Below are 23,704 nucleotides of genomic sequence, written 5' to 3' on the forward strand. Positions count from 1 at the left end.
TTATCAGGAATTTCAAGACGGGGACTGTAGAACGGGAGACCCAGCCAGGGCCCTGGGCACAGCACGAGCTGCACAGCCTGAGGCTGGCCAGGCGGGCATTCTGGCGGCAGAGGTCTCCCTCATGGGGCAGGGCCTCACCTGTCCTGGCGGTGCTTCGTGGCCAGCGCCCTGTGCAGCTCCTCAATGACGCGGCTTGGGGGAAGAGGCCGGTGGACCGTGGTGAGATGCGGAGACCCCGTGGGTGTGGAGAGCTGGCCCCGGAGGGGAGGGTCGGCACTCTTCATGCCGGAGGCTTGGAAAAGTGCAGCTTGGCCTGGGGTGTGGGAGGAAGCAGCAAGAACATTAGTCTTCAGGAGCTGGGACCAAGGGTCTTGCTGAGACTGGAGACCGTGAGCGGAGAGGACGCTCCCCTGAACCTCCGGGAGGCAGCCCCAACTAATGCCAAGATGCTGGACCAGGATCCCTGCTCCCAAAGCTGGAGGCCAGGGTGCATCTCTGTCCAGTTCTGCTCCATCTGTAGGGCACACCCTGCTAGGGGCTGAGCCCTGCAGACACCAGCACCGGCATCCTCCCTGGAGGGAGTCCGGCTTAGAAAAGCCTCCTTCCTGCTTCTCTGCTATGAATTCAGCTTCCTGAAGCTGCTTCTTGTTCTTGGGAAACCCGGAAGAAACTATGCAGCCACTCTTCAGCCTGGACGAACACCATGGTCTGCTCTGCTCCGCTCTCCCCACAGCATCTGTTGCAGCACCTTGGGCTTGTACTTCCAGCCCTCAGAACAGTAAGGGATATATTTCTGGGCTCCAACCCTCTCCCTGTATCTCTGCCAGGAGCATCACCCCAGAAAGTGAATTGGATTGCTCTCCCATTTTCCTTAGGACATGATTCCAACTCATGGCCCAGTCTCAAGGCCCCTGGGGGTGGCCCCACTCGGCTCCCCAGCTGCATCTGCACCTCACTCTCTTCCCTCCAGCGTGTGAAGCTCTCTCTCCTGTCTTTGAAGGCAGCACGCTCCCTCCAATCTGAGTCTTTGCATGGGCTGTTCTTTCTGCCTGAAATGCTTCCCTGCTCCTCTGCTAGAATATCATTTCCTCAGAGAGGCCTTGATCAGATCCCCGTCACCTGCCCCCTGGGACCTGAGCCTGCCCTGACACCTTTCCTCTTACTTGGAGTGAATCACGTTGCCTGGTCTGTTTCTTGCTCCCGGGCAGGCCTGTGTCCACCTTCCTTCCTACGATTTCCCCAGGCCTGGCACTTAAAACACGTGCAATCAACACTTGTTTACATGAAATGACTTTGAAGATGATTCTAAACAGACTCGCTCAATCAAGTCTAAATGAGTGGGACACCCCCTCCTTCCTTCGCCGACGGTCTCCTGCACGTGCTCCAGGCCAGCAGGGGGCTCAGGTGCCCAGAAGAGCAGAGAGCCTGGGCTTTGTCTTCTGCAGATTTGGCCTCTGGTCTTGATCTGCCACTTCCCAAGGTGCAAGACGCCGGGAAAGTCACCGAAGCTCTCAAAGGCTTAGCCTCCCTGCCTGTAAAATGAGGCCATCAGCTCCTTTTCAGGAACCCAGCAGCCGGCACAGGCCCAGCAGCCGGCACAGGCCCAGCAGCTCTTAGGTGTTCAGCATAAACTCTCACTCCAAAAGTATCCTGGCAGGACTGATACAAACACCAGCTCCCCTTAATCCCACCAGGAAAACAACCAGATCTAAACTACCCCATTCCCTAAAAGCCAGAAACAAACTCTTTCGATATAATCCTAGGATGTGGCCAGCATCGATAAAAAGTATTCCTCAAAAACCAAAAAGAAACTGTAAACCTCGTGAAGGATTTTAGTTATTTCACTTTGTCCACAAGCACCTGCTTGGCCAGACAAGGCCAGGCCACAGGGAAACGGCCCTGGCCCTGCCCTAGACTGGTGGAGCCAGACAGAGACCAGGCAGACAGAAAGAGAGCAAATGACTGTAGAAGAGAGAAGGAGACAGAAGGAGAGGTAGAGAAAAGGGCTGGGAGAGAGAGAGGAAAGGGGAGGGGGGCAAGAGGGCACCACGCAGAGGGGCTGAGAGTACTGGGCTGGTCTGAGGGAGGTGGTGGCTGGTTTGGGAGAGGGAGGTCAGGCAAGGCTTCTCTGCAGAGGGGACCTTTGAGCTGAGACCTGAGAAATGACAAGGATCCAGCCATGCAAGAAGTGGCCAGGCAGGGCAGGGGCTGCAGGGAGACCCATCCCAGCTTCTGCACACTGCGCTGTCCTCTCCCCACTGGCCTCAGCCTCCCCAGGCTGCTCTTGCTCAGGAGAGTGCCCCACTCCTGAGCACAGGCAGGTGACACTCAGCATCCTCCAGCCCCTCTGTCTCTAACCATCACTGCCTCTACTCCTCACCCCAGCCCCATGAGGAAGGAATCACTAGCCCTGTTGTACAAATAGGGAAACTGAGGCAGCATGGTTTGCCTGCTCTCGCTCAGCTTGGTGGAGCTGGGATCCCACCCAGGTCTCTGCCCCACTGTCAATCCCAGATGTGACAACCAGCACTGACCCCACGGCCCCCATAGAGCTTTGCCTGGCTCGCCCCACCCAGCCTGTGCAGGGGACCCCTTGTCACTCCCATTTCATAGATGAGGAAGCTGAAGTTCAGAAGCCACCTCAGGGGCAGGCCGCCAGAAGAAGGCGGGAGCTGAGATAAGCACATCGCACCCAGCTCCACTTACACTTGGCAGAGGCTGTGGGACTCCCATCCCTCAGAGCTGAGTGTCACCAACTGGACCAGGTGACAGCAAGGGTAAAGGAGAGGGGTAAAGGAGAGGGTAAAGGAGAGGGGTAAAGGAGAGGGTAAAGGAGAGGGTAAAGGAGAGGGGTAAAGAAGAGGGTAAAGGAGAGGGGTAAAGGAGAGGTCAAAGGGAGAGGGGTAAACATCTCCAGGGACCAGGCAGGTGAAACCCGGGAATGCAAGGGACCTCCTGCAATTTCTCCATGAGGGGAGGGTGGGGACCACAGCACACAGAGAGAACCCGCCCACCTTAATGGGCCTGTGGTGACTCAGAGGGTGATCCAAGATGAAGACTTTTCAAGAAAGTCCAGGAATTTGGCCTATGAACCAGGAAGCAAGCTCTCATCAGAGACACCAAATCTGCCAGCATCTTGGTCTTGGACTTCCAGGCTCCAGAAGAGTGAGGAATAAGTTTCTGTGGTTTATAAGTAACTCAGATGAACCAAGACACTTGCGGTCCTGCCTTGGGTGGAGACTCAGTTGGGCCACGGTCCCTCCTGCAGCAAGGGAAGCCCAGGTAAGGGAACTGTCTTCTTTGCTGCCATCTAGTGTTCACATGCTGAAGCACATGAACCTTTTCCCAAAGGAAAAGGAAAAAGAGGAACTGAGAAAATTAAATCAAAGTCACCAAAATGTAGTCTCTGCAGTAAGAAGCCAGGCCAGGGCCCATAGCTTGGAACCACCCTCCTCCGCCTCCCAGTCTCAATTCAGTCCCCTTGGAAACGCATAAGTGTCAGAGTATCCCCTGATGTCCTTGCAGCTGAGGGCAGTGTGGAAGCCTGAAGTGTCCGCAGACTTGGGACAGAATGCCAGAATTTAGGGCGTGTGGAGTCAGAGTGAAGACCTGTGCCTTCTGAGGCTCGACCTTCCCAAGCTCGGAAGAGGCAGGAAACTCTCTGAGTAACCAAGTTATTGAGGGCCAGGAACAAATTATACATTAGCCAGAATAAAATGAGGTGAATGGTGATGAATTGAATGGACTTTCAATGGTTTTAGGTTTCAACGGAGGAAAACGGGAGCTATTGCAAGGACAATAACAGAATGCAACATAGCCCAGTTTTGCCTCCAACTTTGTACTGTAATTTATATGGCCATGTCACACAAAGACTGAATATTTGGATTCATCTACAGAGATGTAGAGATGTAGAAAGATGCAGAAAGCAGACAGACAGGGTTCAGGACATGCATGGATTCATTCACCATTCATTCATCCATGCAACCGTCATCTGCACTTGCTGAGTGCCTGCTGTATGCCCTGTACTATGCCTGCACTTGGATTTGATGGTGAACACAAAGGTGTGGCCAGTTCTCAGGGGCTACTGTCTGGGGGGCAGGTGGTTAGAGGCAAACCATACAACAGACAAGGCATGTATGACTCCTTGGGCAGCCTAAAGCAGCAGAACAACTCTCAGTTTTGGAGACCAGAAGCCTGAAATTGAGAGGCTGGCAGGGTTGGTTCCTTCTAAGGCTGTGAGGGAAATGCCGTCCCAGGCCTCTCTCCCTGGAAAATGCTTGGCATTCTGTGGATGCATCACTCACATCCCCGTGTGTCCCGTTCTGCCTCTCACGTGGACGCTGTTGTTAGATTCGGGGCCTACCCTAATCCAGCATGAGCTCAGCTTGATCTTTAACTTACTGACAGTGGAGAGACGCTTATTCCAAACAAGGTCATGTTCTGAGGTTCCAGGTGGATGGGAATTCTGGGAGGACACCATTCAACCCACTAAACAAGGTGGGGCAATGCGGTAAATGCTGGAAGATGGGGCACATGGTGCTACGAGGTCAGGGGTCAGGGCTGGCTCCCCCGAAAGAAAGACAGCTTGAGTTGTGGTCCCAAGCATGCAAAGGCATTGACCAGGCAAAGCAGGAAGGGAGAATGTTCCAGCAGGGAGAACAGCCGGGGCCAAGTCTCAGGGTGGTGGGGTGGAGGGGACGCCCCCTCACTCATCCCTCCACCCACCCAGCAGCACATCTTCCCACATACCAACCCTACTCGGGGAACCACAGGGCACACAGCCCCACATCTATCCCATCCAGAACATCTGCAGTACCAGCTAAAGGGGCCCCCTGTGGGATGCATCTCACCTCCTCTGGTTCTGTGGTGTCTGGCTGAGAATCATCAGTCAGATTGGAATACTTAATTCGTGTTTGGCGTACAAGGAAAATGCCCCACTGAAAGCATTTTCCACCCAAGAGTCACCTCCAGGTTGAGCGTTCACCCCATAAGGGGCAGTAAGGTCCTCAGAAAAGAGCCAGGGGCTGGGACCCAGCCCTCCCGAGCTCATGCCCAGGCTCTGCCTGTCCCAGCAGCTGACACCTCTTCCAAAAGGTGACAGTTCCCTCTTCCATGAAAGCTGGGAAGAAGCACAATGAGGATTAGGTGAGATCGCAGAGGGGAGGGCACCAGCCCCTGGCCACACGCGTGGTAGCAACAAGCTTTGGGCCCAAAACTGGGTTCAAAAGTTTCAATCATTTCCAGGACCTGGGACAAGTTACTGGAGTTTCCTGAGCCTGTTTTGCAACTACAAATGGGGCACCTGGCGCCTACCCAACAAATGGCAATTATGGATGGTGGTTAATCAGAGGTTAGGTGATTGTAACAAAATTGTCAACCTCTGCTTTGTGTCATGTGTGACACTCACAGCCTTCAAAGACAGCATGCAAGGTTTTACTCTGAAAAGTCATTATCTCTTGATAAGCAGCCTACTTTTTCCCTGAGACCATCAATGTGTCCTGTTTGTACCAGTAAATTCCAGACAAAAAATACCTAAGTTTGCAAAGTAATTATCTCTACTTGCTAGGATTATTCTGCCAGTGTGACAAAAGCCACATAAGTGTCTGACTGTGGGGGCCTCTGTCCAGCTGTGCACCCCTATCTGACCACCAATGTCTGCTGTTTACTCCTGGCTCTGCCTTGCTGGACAGAACTTACTGGAAAGTGAAACAGCAAAACAGAGATCAGCAGAGACAGGGAGGGAGGACGGGGGAGAGATTGACTGAAAGAGACTGAGATTCAGAGAGAAGCACAAAGAGAAAGACAGACACATGAACATCCAGAAAGAACAGAACAGGACGGAAAGGAAAGGAAAAGAAAAAAGAAAAAGAAAAGCCAAGCCAAGCTAAAGCCAAGTCCCGTCCTGGGAACGGGCTGCATCTGTTGCATTCAGGTCCCAGAAGATGCCCCCTTTGACTCCTGTAAAGACATATCCCTGTTTGCTTGAGGGAGACTAGGCAGTCTGCTCCTAACACCCACAGTTTCCTTGGTAAGATCTACTCCTCTGGGCCTGCCCTGAACCCCAGTCACAGAAGCTAATGATGAGAACCAGTCCATAGTGGGTGCCCAATCAAGACTGGCTGAAGGTATGGATGGATGGATGGGTGGATGGATGGACAGATGGATGGATGAGTGAATGGGTGAATAAATAGACAGATGATGGATGGGTGGATGAATGTATGATGGATGGATGGATGGATGGGGCAGAGAAAGGAAAGAGGATGGACAGGATGCATGTGGACCCACCTGTGACATTTTTTGTGGTTTTGGAGCTTGCCTTGGGTGGCGGAGTGGGCAGCAGTGGGGGGCTGGGGAGCTGGCCCACAGATCTCTCCAGAGGTCTGGGAGGACTGTCCAGGGAGTCAGACCCAGCTAAGGCTTGGGAGAGCTCATCGGTGGTGGGCAGGAGGCTGCCAGCATCTGCTTCTTCACCACTGGATGCAGATGGCATCTTGGCTGGTTCAAAGGCAAAGCAGAGAGTTCAAAAACATGTTTCCTCTCACAGCAATTGGAGTAAGAGAGCAAAGCAAGAGGGTTTGGTGGGATGGCATCGTGAAGAGCATACAGAGCAGTCACCTCACACAGGCACTTGACTTCCTGCAAGTTCAACTCTCAATAGAACCATCAGAAGCAGAGAGAGGAGGATGCAGAGAGGGAAGTCATTTCAACAGCATGAGGGATTCCATTCTTTGTTCCACGAGAGGTGCACGCCATAGCTCCCACCTCACCTAGGAGCAGTGTTCACCATGCCAGATTTTGGAGTCAGACACACCCAGGCTCAAGTGGTCTCTGAACTTACTCTTGGACCTTAAGTTACTAAATCTCTCCAAAACTCCATTTACTCAGGCATGGCATTGTGTTACCAACAGCCCCTCACAGGATTGTTTCTCAGTTTAAGCAAGAAGTGGCCATGACACAGTGTAACCCTCCAGTCCAGCAGCTCTCATTCTTATTTGCCTGTTTGCAGCAGTGCTAACATCTGGTATGCCAGCCTAGGGTGGGAGTGACGACAGGAAGGATCGACTTGGAAGAAGGGTTTGGCCACCCCAGAACCCAGAACCCTCCCTTCTTAGCTGCTCATTCAGGCTCCATCTACCTCCTTCACCACCACCCTCAGCCTGCCCATCCCCAGCTTTCCCTCAACCCATCAACCCTTCCCTTTCTTATTTCTCTTTTTACCTGGCTTGGGTTCCACCATCCATTATTTCAACAACAATCTGACCAACAGTCCCTAAGTTCTTTGCCTTGATTCCTTTCAACTCTCTGGAAAAGTTTCATCTGGGGATGAAGCTGCCACTTGTCTGCTCCTGCCCTCACCTAGTATTGCAGGAAGAAGAGCCCATGGAGTCCACTTCAGGAAGAACTGTTGCTCTGCAGGACCCGTGGCTAGGAGCTTCCTCCTGCAGGTGCTCTGCATGACTGCTCAAGCCCTTTCTGTCCCTTCCCCACCTCCAACTTCCCACCTTTGTTGCTCCTACCACACAGCTTCACCTGCAGCTTTACAGGTAAAACTGAGGTCATCGGACCGGGGCTCCTCTTGGATTTCTGACTCAAATGCAAACTGCTGTCCCCAACATCTCTGTTCTTCCTTACCTCTGACCCAAGAGAGGTGGTCTCCCTGGGACCAGCACTCCCTCACTTCCTGCCCTCTCAGCACACTCTTGAGTGCTAAGGCCCGTGGAAGGCACCTGGCACACGGCATCTTATTCAGTTTTTACAACTACCCAATGAAGACGACACAAACACTCTCCCCATTGTATGTCTGAGGGAAAAGCCTGGTGGAGCTGGAGCTTGTCCTTGGGTCACTGTGTAAGCTCCTGTGGGGTTCATTCATCTATCAGCTGCTGTTTCTGGAGGTACCCAGGAGCTGTTGGTGCTGTCCGTGGTGCTGAAAACACAGTTGTCGGGGGAGGGAGGGTTAAAACAGGCCTAATTCCTGCCCGCAGAGAGCCTCCAGCTAAACACCAGATGGAAATATTGCATGCCCCTTGTATCCCATTAGCTATCATTAGTTTCTGTTCCTTTATTGCCCATGTTGGACGTTTTAAACTCTAATTCCCAGCCCTTTCTTACATTAAGTTCATGACAATGGAGTCCTTATCTCAGAAGGGCCAGCCCTCCTAATGCCTGGAGAACAAAATCTCTGAAAGCAGAGATGGAGTATGTGTTGTTCTCCCCCAACAACACATACTCCAACTGCAGAGGGCAGACTCAGCTCTGTGTTATGAAGTTGGCCTGAACTGAGAACAACCATAATTACAGTTGGCTCTATACTCTTTTGTTCTGCATGGATACCCACAGGAAAGTGCTGTTTTCATTTTATTTTTCTTATTACTATTAAACTGTCCTCAAAAGTGTTACTTGTTCAAAGGGGTTTAAGACTCCTATGCTCTGAGATTGTCATTATGTCATCTGACTTGTAACCTATAATGTCTAAGAGTCTACAACTCTGATTAGTTGTTTCACTTAGTAAGTTTTGCCCTGATAATAACATCAAAGTAAATATTTTGTGCTTTCTAGGTAAAAATAGTTGTGAGGTTTCCTTGTTAAGTCACAGGTAAGCATAGAAATGCCCATTTTCTCTATGTAGGCTCCAGTTATAACTTGGTGGAGTTTTCTGTCTTGTGTAAATCAGCACAGGTAAGTGGACACCCTCATTCTTGGGACACCACACTTCAGCGCCCATTTCCTTGGCAGCCAAGCTCATGGCCAAGACCACCAGGCATGGGGTGAGCTCTCAGTAGCCAGCCCAGGCCTAGTTTTCTCCCAGGAAGTTTCCTCCTGGGGGTCCAAACTCTTTTCAGATATTCACACATCTATTATTCTGAAGCCCTTTCATGTGGTCCTTGCATCCACACCCTGCTTTGATTGTTTGGGTTTACAGGACTTCTTGTTCCGGATTGCTTCTTTGTGAATGGGTCATGCTCTCAGGGGACTGGTCACCCAGGACATTTCCAAAGTCCTGCTTTTGGGAGACAGAGATGTCATAGAAATGGCTCACCTCGCCACAATTACACCAGAATCCAGCATCCCCCTCCTTCCTCCATGTGTTTGACCTATTTACAGATGAGTGACCTTGGTCTCCACCTTGCTTAGTGAGTCTCAGTCTCCTCATCTGTACAAATATCTATAAAATACCCGACCCTGCCCACTACAGGGATGGAAAGGCCAACACGAGACCACGGCAGGGAAGGTTTGTCTAGAGCTACTCAGCACTCCTATGACTTAGCTCCTCCAGGACAATGTGGCCAGCATCTGAACTGGGCTCCAAGGGTCTGCCAAGAGGTACCACCAAAGGAAGCATTACCAGGGAGGCAGAGCAGCCTGGAGTCAGTGTCCCCACTCCTGGGTCAGCCCCAGCCAATCATCTGGATCTATCTTCTATGTCTGATCTCCATGTAAAACTTCACTAGATAAGCACTGACTTGGGTCAGTTCCACATCCCTCTGAGCTATTGACAGGTTGTCCCCCTTGGCCTGCATCACTGACTTATCCTTCTTTTTAGGATCCCAACAAGATCTAAAATATTCTACCCAAAACCATACCAAACAATCTTGACCTCGTCTACACTCCCAGCTTAGTTACAATTATCTGTTCCTTTGCAAAATAAACTTACGAAAGATGACCTTTAACACTGCATCTCCACCCAGCAAGCCCTGGCCCCCTCACTGAGCCAGGACCACCCCACTCAGCCATCCACCATCTTTAACACTTTCCCCTCTGGCTTCCTGACACACACTCTTCTGGATCTCCCCTGGAGCCCTGGCCACCTCTGCTCAGCCTCTCTGGCAGGTCCCACCTCCTGCATATGAATGTCCACCTGGGCTGCCCCAGGATGCAGGCCTAGGTCCTCTTCCCTGTCTACCTCTCTCACAGGTCATTCTCATCCACTCCTCTGGCTTCAGAACTGATTCCATTTCTCTGTCAACCCTGGACCATTTCTCTGAGCTCCAGACTTCCATGTTACCAGTTGGCCACATGGGCATCTCCATCTGGAGGCCAATCACATCCAAACTTGAGTCTTGGTCCCCACAACAAATTCTCCTGAGCCTTCCCTTCCCTCTCACTCATTCAACCATCAACCCTTCTTGCAAACGTTATTGAACAACCATGGGTTCCAAGCACTATTCTAGAAGCTGTGGACATGGCACCAATCCAGCCAGATCCCTACTGCATTAGTCTCTTCTTACGCTGCTAAAAATAACTGTCCGAGACTGGGTAACATACAAAGAAAAGAGGTTTAATTGCCTCACAGTTCAGCATGTCTGGGGAGGCCTCCGGAAACTTACAATCGCAGCAGAAGGCAAAGGAGAAGCAAGCACCTTCTTCACAATACGACAGGAAGGAGATGTACCAAGTGAAGGGGGAAGAGTCCCTTATAAAATCATCAGATCTTGTGAGAACTCATTCAGTATCATGAGAACAGCATGGGGAAAACTGCCCCCTGTGATTCAATTGCCTGCACCTGGCCTCTCCATTGACACATGGAGATTATGGGGATTGTGGGAATTATAATTCAAGATGAGATTTTGGGTGGGGACATAGCCACACCATATCATCCACTTTCACCAGGTTCAGTGCTCCATGCCCCACCAGCTGTCCAGCCAGACCAGATGCCCTACACCACCCTTTTCTTGTCCTCTCCACCCCATACCCACTCCTTATATCTAATTCACAGACAAGTCTCATGAACTCTACTTCCAAATAATTTCTCAGAAATATCCACTTGTCTCCCAGTGTGAGCTATCAGAACTTCTGCCTAGGCCTCCTTCTCCAGCCTCTCAAGCTCCTGACAATGCTTCCCACCCCAGTGCAAACCCATTCTCCAAATCAGAGTTTGTCAGGCCTTTCCTGCAGAGGGTCAGGTAGAAAATATTTCCAGCTTGGGCCACGTGGTCTTTGTTGCTATTACAGTCTCTGTTAGTACGGAGAACTCTGGAAGGCTGGCCAATCCAAACTACATCTCTCCTTGTTTCACACCAAAATAGATGTGAAGCCACCCTGACCCTCAGTACTACCCAGTAGCACTTTCTGAGATGATGGACACACTTATTCCTTGTCCATATGGTGGCCACTAGACCCTTATGACCACTGAACACTGGACAAGTGGCTAGAGTGACAAACAAGCTTAAATTTTAATTATTTCAAACAGCCACATGGCTAGTGACTACTGCACTGGACAGGGGAGCTCTGGATTTCCCAGGACTGAGTCAATGGTCACAGTGCCACTACCTTAAGCCGCAGAGTAAAGGGTAAGCCTCTGAGGTCCCCTCATTCCACCTGCCCAAGGTGGGACTCTGGGTTCCCCACCCTTCACCCTGATGGCCATGAGACTCACCACACCAGCTAGGCTCACCAAAACCCTCCTCCAGAGTCTCCCCCAAAACATCCATCCTCACCACACACTGAACCTTCACATCCTTGGCCTGCCTGATGGCTTTAAGGACAGGAGATGATTTTCAGCATCTCCTCTCTCCCTCCCTCCTCCCCATCTTCCCTCTCCTCTGACACCGCCCTCTGCATCTCATGTGAGTGTGCAGACACTGTTGTATCTTGGAGTCTTGTCAAAACTGAAATTTCACATCTGGTAACATCTCAAGTGCTGAATCAATTTTTGAAAAAGTGGAAGAAGACACTGGCTCTGCATGTCCTCTGCATTTGAGGGACCCATCCCTTGGAGCTGGACAAGCAGAGGCTCCTTCTTACCAAATGAAGTCTCAACCAGAGGCTCCTACACTGTAGAAACCCCAATGCAGGGGTCAGGGCTAGGAATGGAAATACCTGAAGCTCAACCACAGCGCCACAAGTTCACGGCTTACTGGTACCTCTTTGCTAAGCATGTTCCACTGACATCCTTCTGTGTAATCCTCACTTATTTTCCAGAGCAGGGGCTGATAAACCTTTTCTGTTCAGATGCAGACAATAAACATTTTTGGCTTTCCAGGCTAAGAGGCAAAATCAAGAATATTATGTAGGAACTTAACAGGAGGAAAAACTCTGCCCTGCCACTTGCCTCGAGAGGGCTACCGGGGCAGGGGGCACACTTTGCAGCCAGTTACCACCCACTGAAGACATTCTGGAGTTCAAGGGTGGCCAGCCCAAGGATGGACGTGGAGAGCCCATGGTCACTTGTACTCCACCCCCGTACACCCAGCACATCCTTGGTCTCAGCTTGGGCAGCTGGCTGTGGGCCAGGTGGCTCACCAACTCCCAGATGAGGTTCCTCCACTCAGTGCCCAGCAGTTGACCAGAGCCCATGCCCCAAGAGTAGCTGGTATCAGCATAGGCTGCAGGCAGTGGTGAAGGGCAGCCACCAGTTGGGGAGACAAGTGCAGGGCTCAGGGAGGGAAGCACCTCACCGTGGTCTCCTGACTCCCGGGACCAGCCCACTAGAGCAGTGCTCCATGGCCATGCAGACACAGACATGGGCAGTATCTGACCTGCAGTCTGCAATTTGACAGTCCCTGTTCTAGACTCACATTCCAGAACATTCCAGAAGCAGAACAAATGTTTATCTCCTGTTTGGCTCTAGAGTTTAGGCTGTAGAGTGTTATGGTGAAGATCAAACCCAGTCCTGCCACTGGGTTTCATCTATTTTTATGCTCTATGGCCTGGGAAAGTGATTTAACCTCTCTGGGCTCTGTTTTCTCATCCCAAAATATGGGGCTGTTATAAGATAATAGAGTGCACACAGAACATGATCCCTGAGTGTCACTCTCCTTTTTAATTAGTGCACTCGTGGGAAGGCCAGAACTCAGCCCCTGTCCCACAACAGAAACACTGAACAGGACCCTGTTCCCATTTGTGTCAAAACACCAGATCCTTCTGGGCTTTGTAGGGAATGCTCTGTTGCTGGTGTGGCACTTATTAGGCCATTTTCATGCTGCTGATAAAGACATACCTGAGACTGAGTAATTTACAAAGAAAAAGAAGTTTAATGGACTCACAGTTCCATATAGCCGGGGAGGCCTCACAATCATGGCAGAAGGTGAAAGGCACATCTTACATGGTGGCAGACATGAAAGAATGAGAATGAAACAAAAGGGGTTTTCCCTTATAAAACCATCAGATCTCATGAGGCTTATTCACTACCATGAGAACAGTACTGGGGAAACTGCCCCCATGATTCAATGATGTCCCACCAGGTCCCTCCCACAACAGGTGGGAATTATGGGAGCTACAATTCAAAATGGGATTTGGGTGTGGACATAACTAAACCATATCAAGCACCATCCAAACAAAACCAGGAAAAGCAAAATCACCCCAAACACAAAAGCCCAAAGTCAACCCAAGTCACCAAACCAAAGGCTCAAGGAAAATAATGGTCAAAATCATTGACAGTGTCCTCCTCCTGAGATTTGCAATATTCAGATGTACCCCCTGCCACCCACACTCATCTTGGTTGGGGCATGGGGAAGCAGCAACTCCAGTCCTGGATGTTGCCACCTGGATGCGAGGAGTGACCTAGGATAGCCCCTTGTGCTTTTTGATGACCCCTCTCGCCCACCCCCAGCAAAGTTCATGGGAGGTTTACTTTTGAAGAGAAAGCACCTGACCTTTCAGGACAGCAGTGAGCACCACTGCAGAGACCCAGGGGCTCCTGTAGGTGTAGACCATCACCCACGGGACACCGCGTTCTGGGCCCCCGTGAGGTTTCCCTGAACTTGTCCAAGGTCAAGGAGAGAAGCAGGGCCCAGGCTCCAGCACTCACATGACGCATTTGTCACTCAAGGATATGGCTTTGTCGGCCATTAGATGACATCTGTCTGTCATGGAATTATCCACAACACAGAGTGACTGCGCCCAGATGTGGACAGCTCCCTTGGGTACTGAGGTGCAGAATGTGGGAAGAGAACAGACAGCATCAGACACAAAGCATCAAACAGCGGGTCCCCTTGGGCTCTGCAGTAGAAACCGGAGACCTAGGACCATGTTGCCTCATGGGGGCCTCAGGCTCTATATCCTTCTATCACAAAACACTGAGGCCCAAAGCAGAAAATTAAAAGTCAGTAACACAGGGGTTGGCTCCGAAGACCAGGCTCTTCACCTTCATGGAAGGGATTGCAAACTCCAACACCCAAAGCACCAGGCCCATCTACAGGGACAGACTCTGTTCAGCTCCAGTGACCCTGGCTGTGTGACAGCAGGGATGCGGGGGCCTGAACTTTGACAACTGAAAAGAAACTGCACATCTGGATTTCTGTGAACACTCCTGATGTTTAAACATTAGCTTGCAAATTTTTAAACCAGTACATTTAATGTCCCTGTGTTAAGTTACAACCTGTTTATAGGGGTGTTGTTCATGGCCAAGCTTCTGAACATTGACCTGGTGTTGTGGAGGTGAACAATGTCCCTAGTGCAGGATCCCAGGTCTGTAGAGCTGGATGAGGCCTCGGGGTTGTCCCAGCCATTGCAAACTGCAGGTGACCCCACATCCCAAAACAACGTGCTACTAGAGAGACGGCCTCTCTGGGAGCATCTATAGGCAGCTAAATACTGTGTGTTAGCACGTCCCTTTCCAAGGGTTGTTTTTGACAATGAAGACAACAGATGACAATGATGGTGACAGATGACAATGATGGTGACAGATAACAATGACGACAGATGATAATGATGACGACAGATGACGATGGTGACAGATGATGACAACGACAGATGATGATGGTGACAGATGACGACAGATGACAATGATGGTGACAGATGACGATGATGGCGACAATGATGGTGAGAGTAACAGTGATGCTACAGTAGCAGCAGTAAACACTTTCCAAGTGCTCGGTGTGGGTTAAGATGGAGATAAGTCTTTCCTGCAGATCACTTAATTTAATTTTAGCAACCCTGGGAGGTCAGTGTGACTACTAACCTCATTTTACAGTTGATCAAACAGGATCAGAGAGGTTAAGTCACTTGCCCATGGCCCCACAGCTCAGTAAGGAGTTCAGGCATGCGTCTCAAACCCAGGTCACCTGATGTCAAAGATGTCCTCCGTTTCCAGTTATTTGGACCAGTTGTTTGACTTGTGTGCCAGCATCTCATCACGGACGAGATCTCTGGGGGCTGCTTCCAGGGCTAAGTAAGCTAATGAATGTGCAGTCATTAGCAGAGCACTCTCCCCCACCCTGCTTGCAGGCAGCCACCTGTGTCAGCTCTTGTTATCCCCAGCGTGATGACAAATGTCACTAACTGCTAATAAGCCAGCTGCATCCCTAAGAAATGGAATGGTCTTTCTTAAACCAGACTTGTGGCTCCTGCTTTAGACATTTTGGACATTCCTCTGTACTTTCTATACTTCTCTTTTCTATATTTAAGTGAATTCACATTTTTATCTCTGTTTAGAAGAAAAAGCAAATCTCTATAATTGCCCAGAATGAGAAGTCAGTACTTCTTGCCCTAATTATTTTCATTATTAATGTTTAAACATTCATTATTAATTAAATGTTAATAATGTTTTCTCATTGTCTGTCCACATGCCATTCACAAGAAGTCATCTCACAAACCCCAGGGGCACAAGACCTACACTGGGGAAGCCGGGAATGAGACAAGTCCCCGGGGAACCATGCACGTCTCCAGTCTCCCTGCCCCCAGGTCTTGCCAGGTCACCAGCAGAGCGCTTCCTACAAGGCAAATCCCATTGTCTCTCCATCCCTGGGGGTTCCAGCTGCCTTCAGGGAAAACCTGCCAGGCCAACTCTCTCCAATCTGTGGGCTGTTTTTTATTATAAATTTTTTTGAAACAGGGTCTGGTTCTGTCACCCAGACTGGAGTAAGTGGTGTGATCACGGCTCACTACAGCCTTGACCTCCTGGGCAACCAAAAACAAAACACAAAACCTTTTTGTAGAGATGGGGTCATGCAATGCTGTCCAGGCTGACTTTGAACTCCTAGGTTCAAGTGATTCTCCTGTCTTGGCTTCCCAAAGTGCTGGAATGATAGGTGTGACCCACCTCACCGAGCCCTGGGTTGTTTTTAATTGTTACAGTTCCACTGACAAGAGCCGCACCCTTCCACCATCGACGCTGCTTTTGTGCTACGAGGGTAGAGGCAAGTGACTGCGTCAGACACCTCCAGCCTGCAGCGCTGATGCTCTTTCCTCTCTGGCCCTTTACAGAAAACGTGTGTGTTCCTGTCCCCTGTCTTTGCATGTTATGCCCCTTTCTGGGATGCTCCGCACCTCACTCTCTGCCTGGCTGATTCCCACTGCTCCCTCAGGCCTCACTCAGGAGAGGGTCCTTGATACAAATGCGTAATCTCAACAGACCCACTCTGCTCTCAGGAACCCACCCCCACACCCAGCATCTGGAGAGAGAGCGAGACCCTGTGTCTGAGGTCAGAAGAGGGCGCTGAGGGGAGCAGGCACAGGCCCTGAGCTGAGCTACAGAAACCACTGCCAAGGAGAAGCGTGAGCCACAGCGGGGGCTGGGAGCAGCAGCCCTGCCTCCCTCGGGGAGGCTCATGGGCCATACACAAGGGCTGGGCTGCGGGGACCACACCATGGCAGGAAAGCCAGGCTCTGCTCAGCCGTAAGAACCATGCCAGCCCCAAAGTCAGATACCTGGTGCACACAGAGACCTGTGTGTGTGGAGGGGGCCTCTGCGTGAGAGCTGGGACCCTCCAGGGGTCACAACTCTCAGACCCCAAATTCCAAGCCAGGTGAAACTGGAGAAACACAGCCACCCCCAAGGAGGGCCGAGCATGCCTCTGGGCAGGTGCCTGCTAGCGCTGCAGGGGTGCTGTGGACGGGCGGCCTGCGAGGCTGTGGGTGTCACCCTTCTGTGGCAGAAGGAAGTCCCAGGCACAGTGCACCCGCTCTGAAGCAGAAGCCTAGCAGGCTGTCCTGGGGCCTGGATTTCCAACTTCCCACACTCACAGAGAGATGCGTTCACCTTCCCACCCCCAAACTGTGTGAGACCTGCTTATAGCCTGAAATTCTATGAGACAACAGGATTCCAAGTCCACAGTGAAGCTCCAGAAGAATCGGTCTGCCAGGTGGGAGAGGAGGAGGAGCTGGTGAAGCGCCTGCAGGTGTCTGTGGCCAGTTCCTGCTTTCCTCCCTTCTCTCCTTCCTTCCTTCTCCCCTATCCTTGGGAGGTGCCCTGGTCTATCCAATTAAAATAAAAACCACCACCACCGCCCAAAGCCCCTACTGCCTTCGATAATAGTCGCTCTACACAGCAGACACTGTGCTAAGCTCCTCCCACCCTCCAAACAACCCTGAGGTAGGTCCATTACTTTTCCCATTTAACAGAGTGAAACAGGCTTGGAGCAAGGCACCAAGTCCTCCTCCCCTGGAGAAGCGGCGGAAGAGCCCTGCACAGGCCGCAGCACGCTGAGCCTGCATCAGCACCGACCAGCTCCCAGGCATGCACACAAGCAGGGACTTAAGCATCTTTTAGGCCAAGACGCCCCCTATGGCAGGATTTTGGCCATAGTAAGTCCCTCAACCCTACGTCCTACCCCTTTTCGGGTCACTAAAATCCCCCCACTGGGCACTTGCCCCTCCAGAGAGCACTTTCCTGCCTAGAAGCTCCCAGAGAAACCCAAAGATGCCCTGGGATGGGGGGAAGGTGTGCCAGGGAGATGAACATCGTTAAGTACCTTCCCTTATTGGCTGTGCCAGACTTGGAAAGAGACAGTAGAGAAAAGTGCCCCAGCAAACCCTTCAACCCAGCCAGGCAGCACAGCGTGGCAGCGCATTGAGCACGGGCCTGGCTCTCTTGAGAACAATGTTCTACGAGGGCCGTTGCCTAAGCTATAGCCAGGGACACCAGTAGGGACGTATGGCCATTCTAGGAGAAGCTCAACTTAGCGCGGTCTCCAGTCAGTACCTGCATCGTCCAAGTGGGCGGCTGAGGACAGTGGCTTGTCCAGGGAGACCTGGTCCGTCCCAGTGGCCAAGGGGCTTCCCGGCTGGGCGTCTTCTGAAGTCAGCATCTCCGACTTGGGAGTAGGCGGTTCACTCTGCACAGATCGGGGTCCTCCATCGGGGTTGCACATTTTGCTTTCAGCATCTACAAGGAAATGCAGCTGTCAGCCAGGCCTGCGCCTCTCTTCCTTCATTCCTTCCATCATCCCAAGAGCCTTCCTGAGAAGCATCCATTCTAGGATCCGGGTGGTCCCCCACCTCTCTCCCCCCACCACACACCAGGGGACAACAAACGGTGATTGCTGTAGACCTCTGAGATGCAGGGGTGGTTGTGGCTGCAGAAAACCAACTCACCTCTGCACCCACCACTCGACCCTCAGCCAGGCATTAAACAGGTGTTTACTGATCACCCACTACGTGTCTGGCACTGTGATAGACCCTGGCAAGGCGGAGGTTAATAAGATACAGTCCTTGCCCCCAGGGGGCTCACACTCTAAGGAAGCCACGCAGATGACCACACATGGTACCGTGAGCCCAGAACGGGGGCACACCCATGGATGGAGGGGACACAGAGCCGGGGGTCCCTAGGTCTGATAGGCAGCCTTCCCAGAAGAGGAGGCACTGGCAGGGCATAAGGAAGGACCTGGTGCTTCCCCTCTCTTGAAGCTTGGCTGCTGCAGCCTCTGAGGGTCCGGCCCTTCACTTGTCATCCCTGGGATTGCACCTTAATGGTGAGCGGCTCAGCACTCGGAAAGCAAAATAAATGGCCCAGTTACCCAACTGTAGGATGGCAGGGCCCTCGGCCAGCAAGTCACAGTCACGTCACCGAGATGCACGTTACAGCTCCACGCACAAAGCCCCCGCATGACCCTGCAGTACTCCTCTCAATCCCTACAGCGGTTCCTGGAGGCCTGGTGCAGACGGCAGTGTGACCTGCACATGTCGACACAGCCACGAGGTGGCCGTTTGGGGATGCCAGCCTGCCCTGACCTCCTTCCACATGCCTCCCATCCTGGCAGTGGAAGGAAGAGGCAACATTTACTTCAGGGTCGGGGTCCACAGGACCTGGTCAGTCTTCATTCCTACCTGCCATCCCTGTGTCCTTCAACAGTGTCCCTTTCACTCCTAAAACTGTCCTGTTTGGACAACAGTATACAGTCACCCTATCATGCGTCCCATCTGCAAATGGCATTTTGGGCCCAAATAGCAAATTCCTCTGGATCTCAATTTCCTTACTTATAAAACGGGGATAATATTTCTGCTTGCTTCATGGCAACATTGCGAGAATTAATGGAGCTAAGGTATGGAATGTGTCTGGCATAAGGTGTGCACTTTACATATGCTGTCATGTTGTTGATGATGGTTTCTGACAACGAGAAGAGGAGGGTGACAAGAGTGATCTGGCCCTTGGTCCGCACCTTTGGGCCCATCTGCTAACAGCAAGCTTAGGACAGAACCATTTCTCCCTCCACAGAGTCCTCACCACAACCAGGACTCACGCCAGACCCATTTCCTGCCTGGGGCCCTGGAAGAGATTTGAGCTGTCATCACTGCCGATCGGACTCCCTCTGCTGCGCATGTCTCCTCCGGGGAGAATGAAAAGGTCAGCCACGCCGGAAGTCTGGAGATTTGGGGCTGGACGATCTCATCCATGCAGACGCGTCAGTTGCCCAGAGGTCCAGGCGACGCTGGCAGGCTCTTCCCGTAAGGCGCAGATGGCGAACGTGCCAGGCTCTGTGGGCCACATGCCGTATGCCCCGTGCTGCAACTCTTCCTTGATTTTTTGTTTAATTTTTATGAAAGTCTTTCCTATTTAAAAAGCATTCTTAGCTCAAAGGCCACATAAAAACAGGTCCTGAGCCAGATTTGACCCTTAGCTATAACAACCCGCCAACCCAGATACAAGCCAAGAGAGCTCACCAAGTAGACAAAATCAGAGGTCACAAAGCTCAAAAGTGAAATCAGCCCCTTCTCGTGGCTGGTTTCCTCGTACTTGACATGCAACTGTGACAGCACAGCTGACCCGGCCCCTGGCCACACACAGGGAATGTGAGAGCTGGCGTGAGGGAGCACAGGGCTCTGCCAGCTTGAGCTTCACACCTACCCTGTGTGACAGGCAAGGCTGCCACCTACCACTGGCAGTTATGGACACTAAACCTTAGAATACACAGGTCTTTTGGGGCCGGGTGTGGTGGCTCATGCCTGTTATCCCAGCACTTTGGGAGGCCGAGGCGGGTGGATCATGAGGTCAGGAGATCGAGACCATCCTGGCTAACACGATGAAACCCCGTCTCTACCAAAAATACGAAAAATTAGCCGGGCGTGGTGGTGGGCGCCTGTGGTCCCAGTTACTCGGGAGGCTGAGGCAGGAGAATGGTGTGAACCCGGGAGGTGGAGGTTGCAGTGAGCCGAGATCGTGCCACTGCACTCCAGCCTGCGCAACAGAGCGAGACTCTGTCTCAAAAAAAAAAAAAAAAAAAAAAAAAAGAATACACAGGTCTTTTGCTGCCACGCCTGTCACTGCTGTTAATAAGGATGCCTCCATCATCATCAGCAGCAGCAGCATCAAAATCATCACAACCACCACCATAAAAAGGTCAGAACATTGAACCTGGAAGGCCCAGAGGTCTCCAGACTCAAAAAAGCACCACACCCCTCCACAGTCTGAACCTTCCCCTGCTTTTGCAGCTGAGCAGCCCTTGCAGGACTTCTCTGGGCTGCGGTCAGAGCTCCAGCTCATAATCATGTTCAATGAAAAGTTTCAGTTCCCAAAATAGCCCTGGTGGCAGGGCTGTTGCTAAGAAACGCGGGTTGGGGAGGGGTGGGGGGAGTGGTGGGAGCCCAGGCCCTGCTCCTCTCGCTGGAAGGTCAGCCTCCCCCGGCCACTCTCCTTCGAGGGCTGCAGAAGGGAGCGCAGAGCAGTGCGCCTGAGCAGCCACAGTGAGAGGGAACGTGCTGCAGACATGCACACGCACTCAGATGTGCATGCAGGCACACACGTGTACAGTCATGGCACATGTATGTGCACGGTGCAAGCACACGTGGGTGCACATGTGTACACGTGCATGTGTGTGCACACATGCAGACATGTGTCCCCCGGCGTTCCTACCACATGGAAACCAGACAGACTTGATTTGTCACTGTCCAATTCCCTGAGGAAAGAATGCCTAGTCAATCTCAGGTCACTGAACACAGCAGAGTAACAAACTCTCTTCTTTTATACCCAATGACAGGGTAGGAAATTCCTTAAATTATTTAAGAAAATGCCAAGTCAACGCATACAGGGAGATGGAGGAAAGTCACTCAGAACATAAACAGTGTCTGGCACAGAGAAACGTGGGCTGGGCGAGGGGGCTGGGGAAGGGGACCCCTTGTGCTAGATTTGGTCTGGCCTCGCTTGGTCACGGATATCTCAGAGGACGGCGGAAGGAGCACTGAAGACAACAGAGGGGTCCCCTCTCCCCTCCCCGGGACACAACTGGCCCCACTGCACACATCTAGTAACGTAATAATGCCACCAGCAGGGTCCTTCCTAGGTCCAAGCTGATGACTGGAGTCACAGAACAGGAGGGGATGGGGTCGGAGTGGTTCATAAAACGGACCATCGATCATAAAATAACACCCCAGGGGGAGCAAACTCATGCCCTGGACGCTGCCTCAACCCCCGGTAGCTGGCGGGCTCTTTTCTGCCGGCCGTTCCCGGAGGCCAGCTCCCTCCACCAGGCTGCCCACCTGCTTCAGGGCAAGCTCCAGGGTGTCCGACGTGCATGCACACGCGTGTGTGCAGGGCAGAGGGCAATCCTGGGGTTTGTACTGGCCAAGGAAGTTCAAATGTGAGTTTTGAGGGGCTTCAAATGAGGCTCCGGAGTCCCTGACAATCCACTCCCGCAGCCTCACAGGGCCTGTCCCGCATGAAGTCCCGGCCACCTTGCAGGGAGGCTCATGAGCCTGGCCGGCCACAGGAGGGCGCCCCCGGCTGCAGATGCGTCCCTGCCGGCGGTGGAAGGCGGTGGCTGAAGCTGGTTCCTTAACCCCAAAGCCAGGAAAGCGCTTCTGCTCCTCACCCCGGAGAGTCCTCACACCCACAGCAGAGGCGGCGGCACTTCGTGCCTACCCCGGAGCGGCAGCCCTCACGCCGGGTCCTCCCCTGAGCCGGAGAGGGCAGGTGCACAGCCACCGCCAACAATTCCGGTCATCCTGCAAGAGGGTCTGACCTCAGGTCGACCCAGTGAGAAAAGGCATTTTTGAAGCCAGTGCAGGACGGAAACCGCGGTGCAGGGAAGGATTTAGCCCGGAGCCTGTGGCCAAGCATCTGCGTGGATCCTGTTATTACTGCACGTTGATTACAGGTTGATTACAGGTGGCACGCAGTAAAGGATTCAAGCAGCACAGAAGAGTCGACTGTGAACAGCAAGTCCAAGTCCCCTCCCAGAGCAACCCCTGCTGCCCCATCCCTGATATTTCCCTGCAGAGACACTAGGGCTCCTGGCAGACCCCACCCACTCGCGCTGTGGCTGCCCCAGCTCCCGCAGCAGCGTGGTTATGCCTCTGCCACCCCAGCCGGTGTGTGGGCAGGGAAGATGGGAGGCGTCTTGACCCAAGCCCCTCTCTCGCTTTCTCCTTTCCTCCAGCCCAACCCACCATCTCAAGGTCCCTTCCACCGCGGGGACTTGCTCTTGCTGCTCCTGGGGGCTGGAAGTCACTCCCTGCTTCTCTGTCTCTTGGCTTTTCAACCTTCCTGCATCAAAGTTGGAATCAGCTGTGGAGGATGAGGAAGCGCTGCTGCCTGGGTCCCACGCCCAGAGCATCTAATTTAACTGCTGCCTGAGCAGTGGAGGGCTTTTAAAGCTCTCCAGGTGATCCTACTATGCAACAAACTCTGAGAATCAGGCTAGGTCCTCCTGCCCACCTTTGGACCCCACTCAGACATCTCCTGGCCCCGGAGGACCAGGTCAGGTCCTGTCTCATGTTCTTAGGGTGCCATGTCCTTCATCACACTCATCGCCGTCATGAGTAGCTGACTCTATGTGGGATTATCTAATGGTCCCACTGGATGTGCGTTCAGAACAGTATTTTGCTCACCTGTGTCCTCAGCAGCTAGCACAGACCCTGACACATAGTGGGCCCTCAATAAAATGTCATGGCATCAATTTAGGAGCGCATTTGCCCTCCCAAGGAAAGAGATTGTGTTTCAGGTCACTCTAGTTCCTGGTCCATAATCATTTAGCAAGACAGACAGTATGGAAGGTAGAGCATGAGCAAACCACAACATGGAGGCCACTCCAGCCCCCGCACCTGGATTTGACATCTTTAAATGGTTGACAAAATTATATAAACTTCAAAGGCCAGTGGCCATAAGTAAAGTTTTCTTGGGACACAGCCACGCCCTCTCATGCATGATTTGTCTCCGGCTGCCTTTGGGCTACAAAAGCAGAGACAAGTAGTTGCAACAGAGACTGCATGGCCCCCTAAAATATGCACTATCTGACCCTCTCCAGAAAAGGTTTGCCGACCCTGATCTAAAGTGATTCTGTAAGACCGCGGGTGTGTGATGTCGCCGTCAGAGGCACGGAAGCCAGAGACCAGGCTCCCACGGCAGCAGGGTGAAAGCCATGCTGTCATCCTGGCCGCAGCCAAGCATGCGTCTCCAGCCTCTGTTCCGACTTCCTCAGACGAAATCATCTTGCAAAAATTCAGAGTGGAAAAAAGCCAATGCTCCTAGAAGTTTTCCCCTTTAATTATTCAAACTATAGCTTCATTTTTGAGAGGAATCAAGTCTATATACTTACTCCTTCCTCAAAAA

The 23,704-nt window shown here is 52.1% G+C and overlaps 1 protein-coding gene across 4 annotated transcripts in view; it reads right to left on the minus strand.

Moving 5' to 3' along the window:
• Nucleotides 1-23,704, minus strand: part of PHACTR3 (phosphatase and actin regulator 3) — a 274,576-nt gene that overhangs the window by 77,804 nt on the left and 173,068 nt on the right. For all 4 annotated transcript variants that reach the window (XM_050745555.1, XM_050745554.1, XM_050745556.1 and 1 more), the window contains exons 4-6: nt 17,864-18,046; nt 6,286-6,495; nt 139-313 (exon numbers count right to left, since the gene is read on the minus strand). In XM_050745555.1, coding sequence (XP_050601512.1) covers nt 139-313; nt 6,286-6,495; nt 17,864-18,046 — 568 coding nt within the window. The remainder of the gene's footprint in view (nt 1-138; nt 314-6,285; nt 6,496-17,863; nt 18,047-23,704) is intronic.

This window comes from Macaca thibetana, chromosome 10, assembly GCF_024542745.1.
Source record: "Macaca thibetana thibetana isolate TM-01 chromosome 10, ASM2454274v1, whole genome shotgun sequence".
Classification (NCBI taxonomy): Eukaryota; Metazoa; Chordata; class Mammalia; order Primates; family Cercopithecidae; genus Macaca; species Macaca thibetana.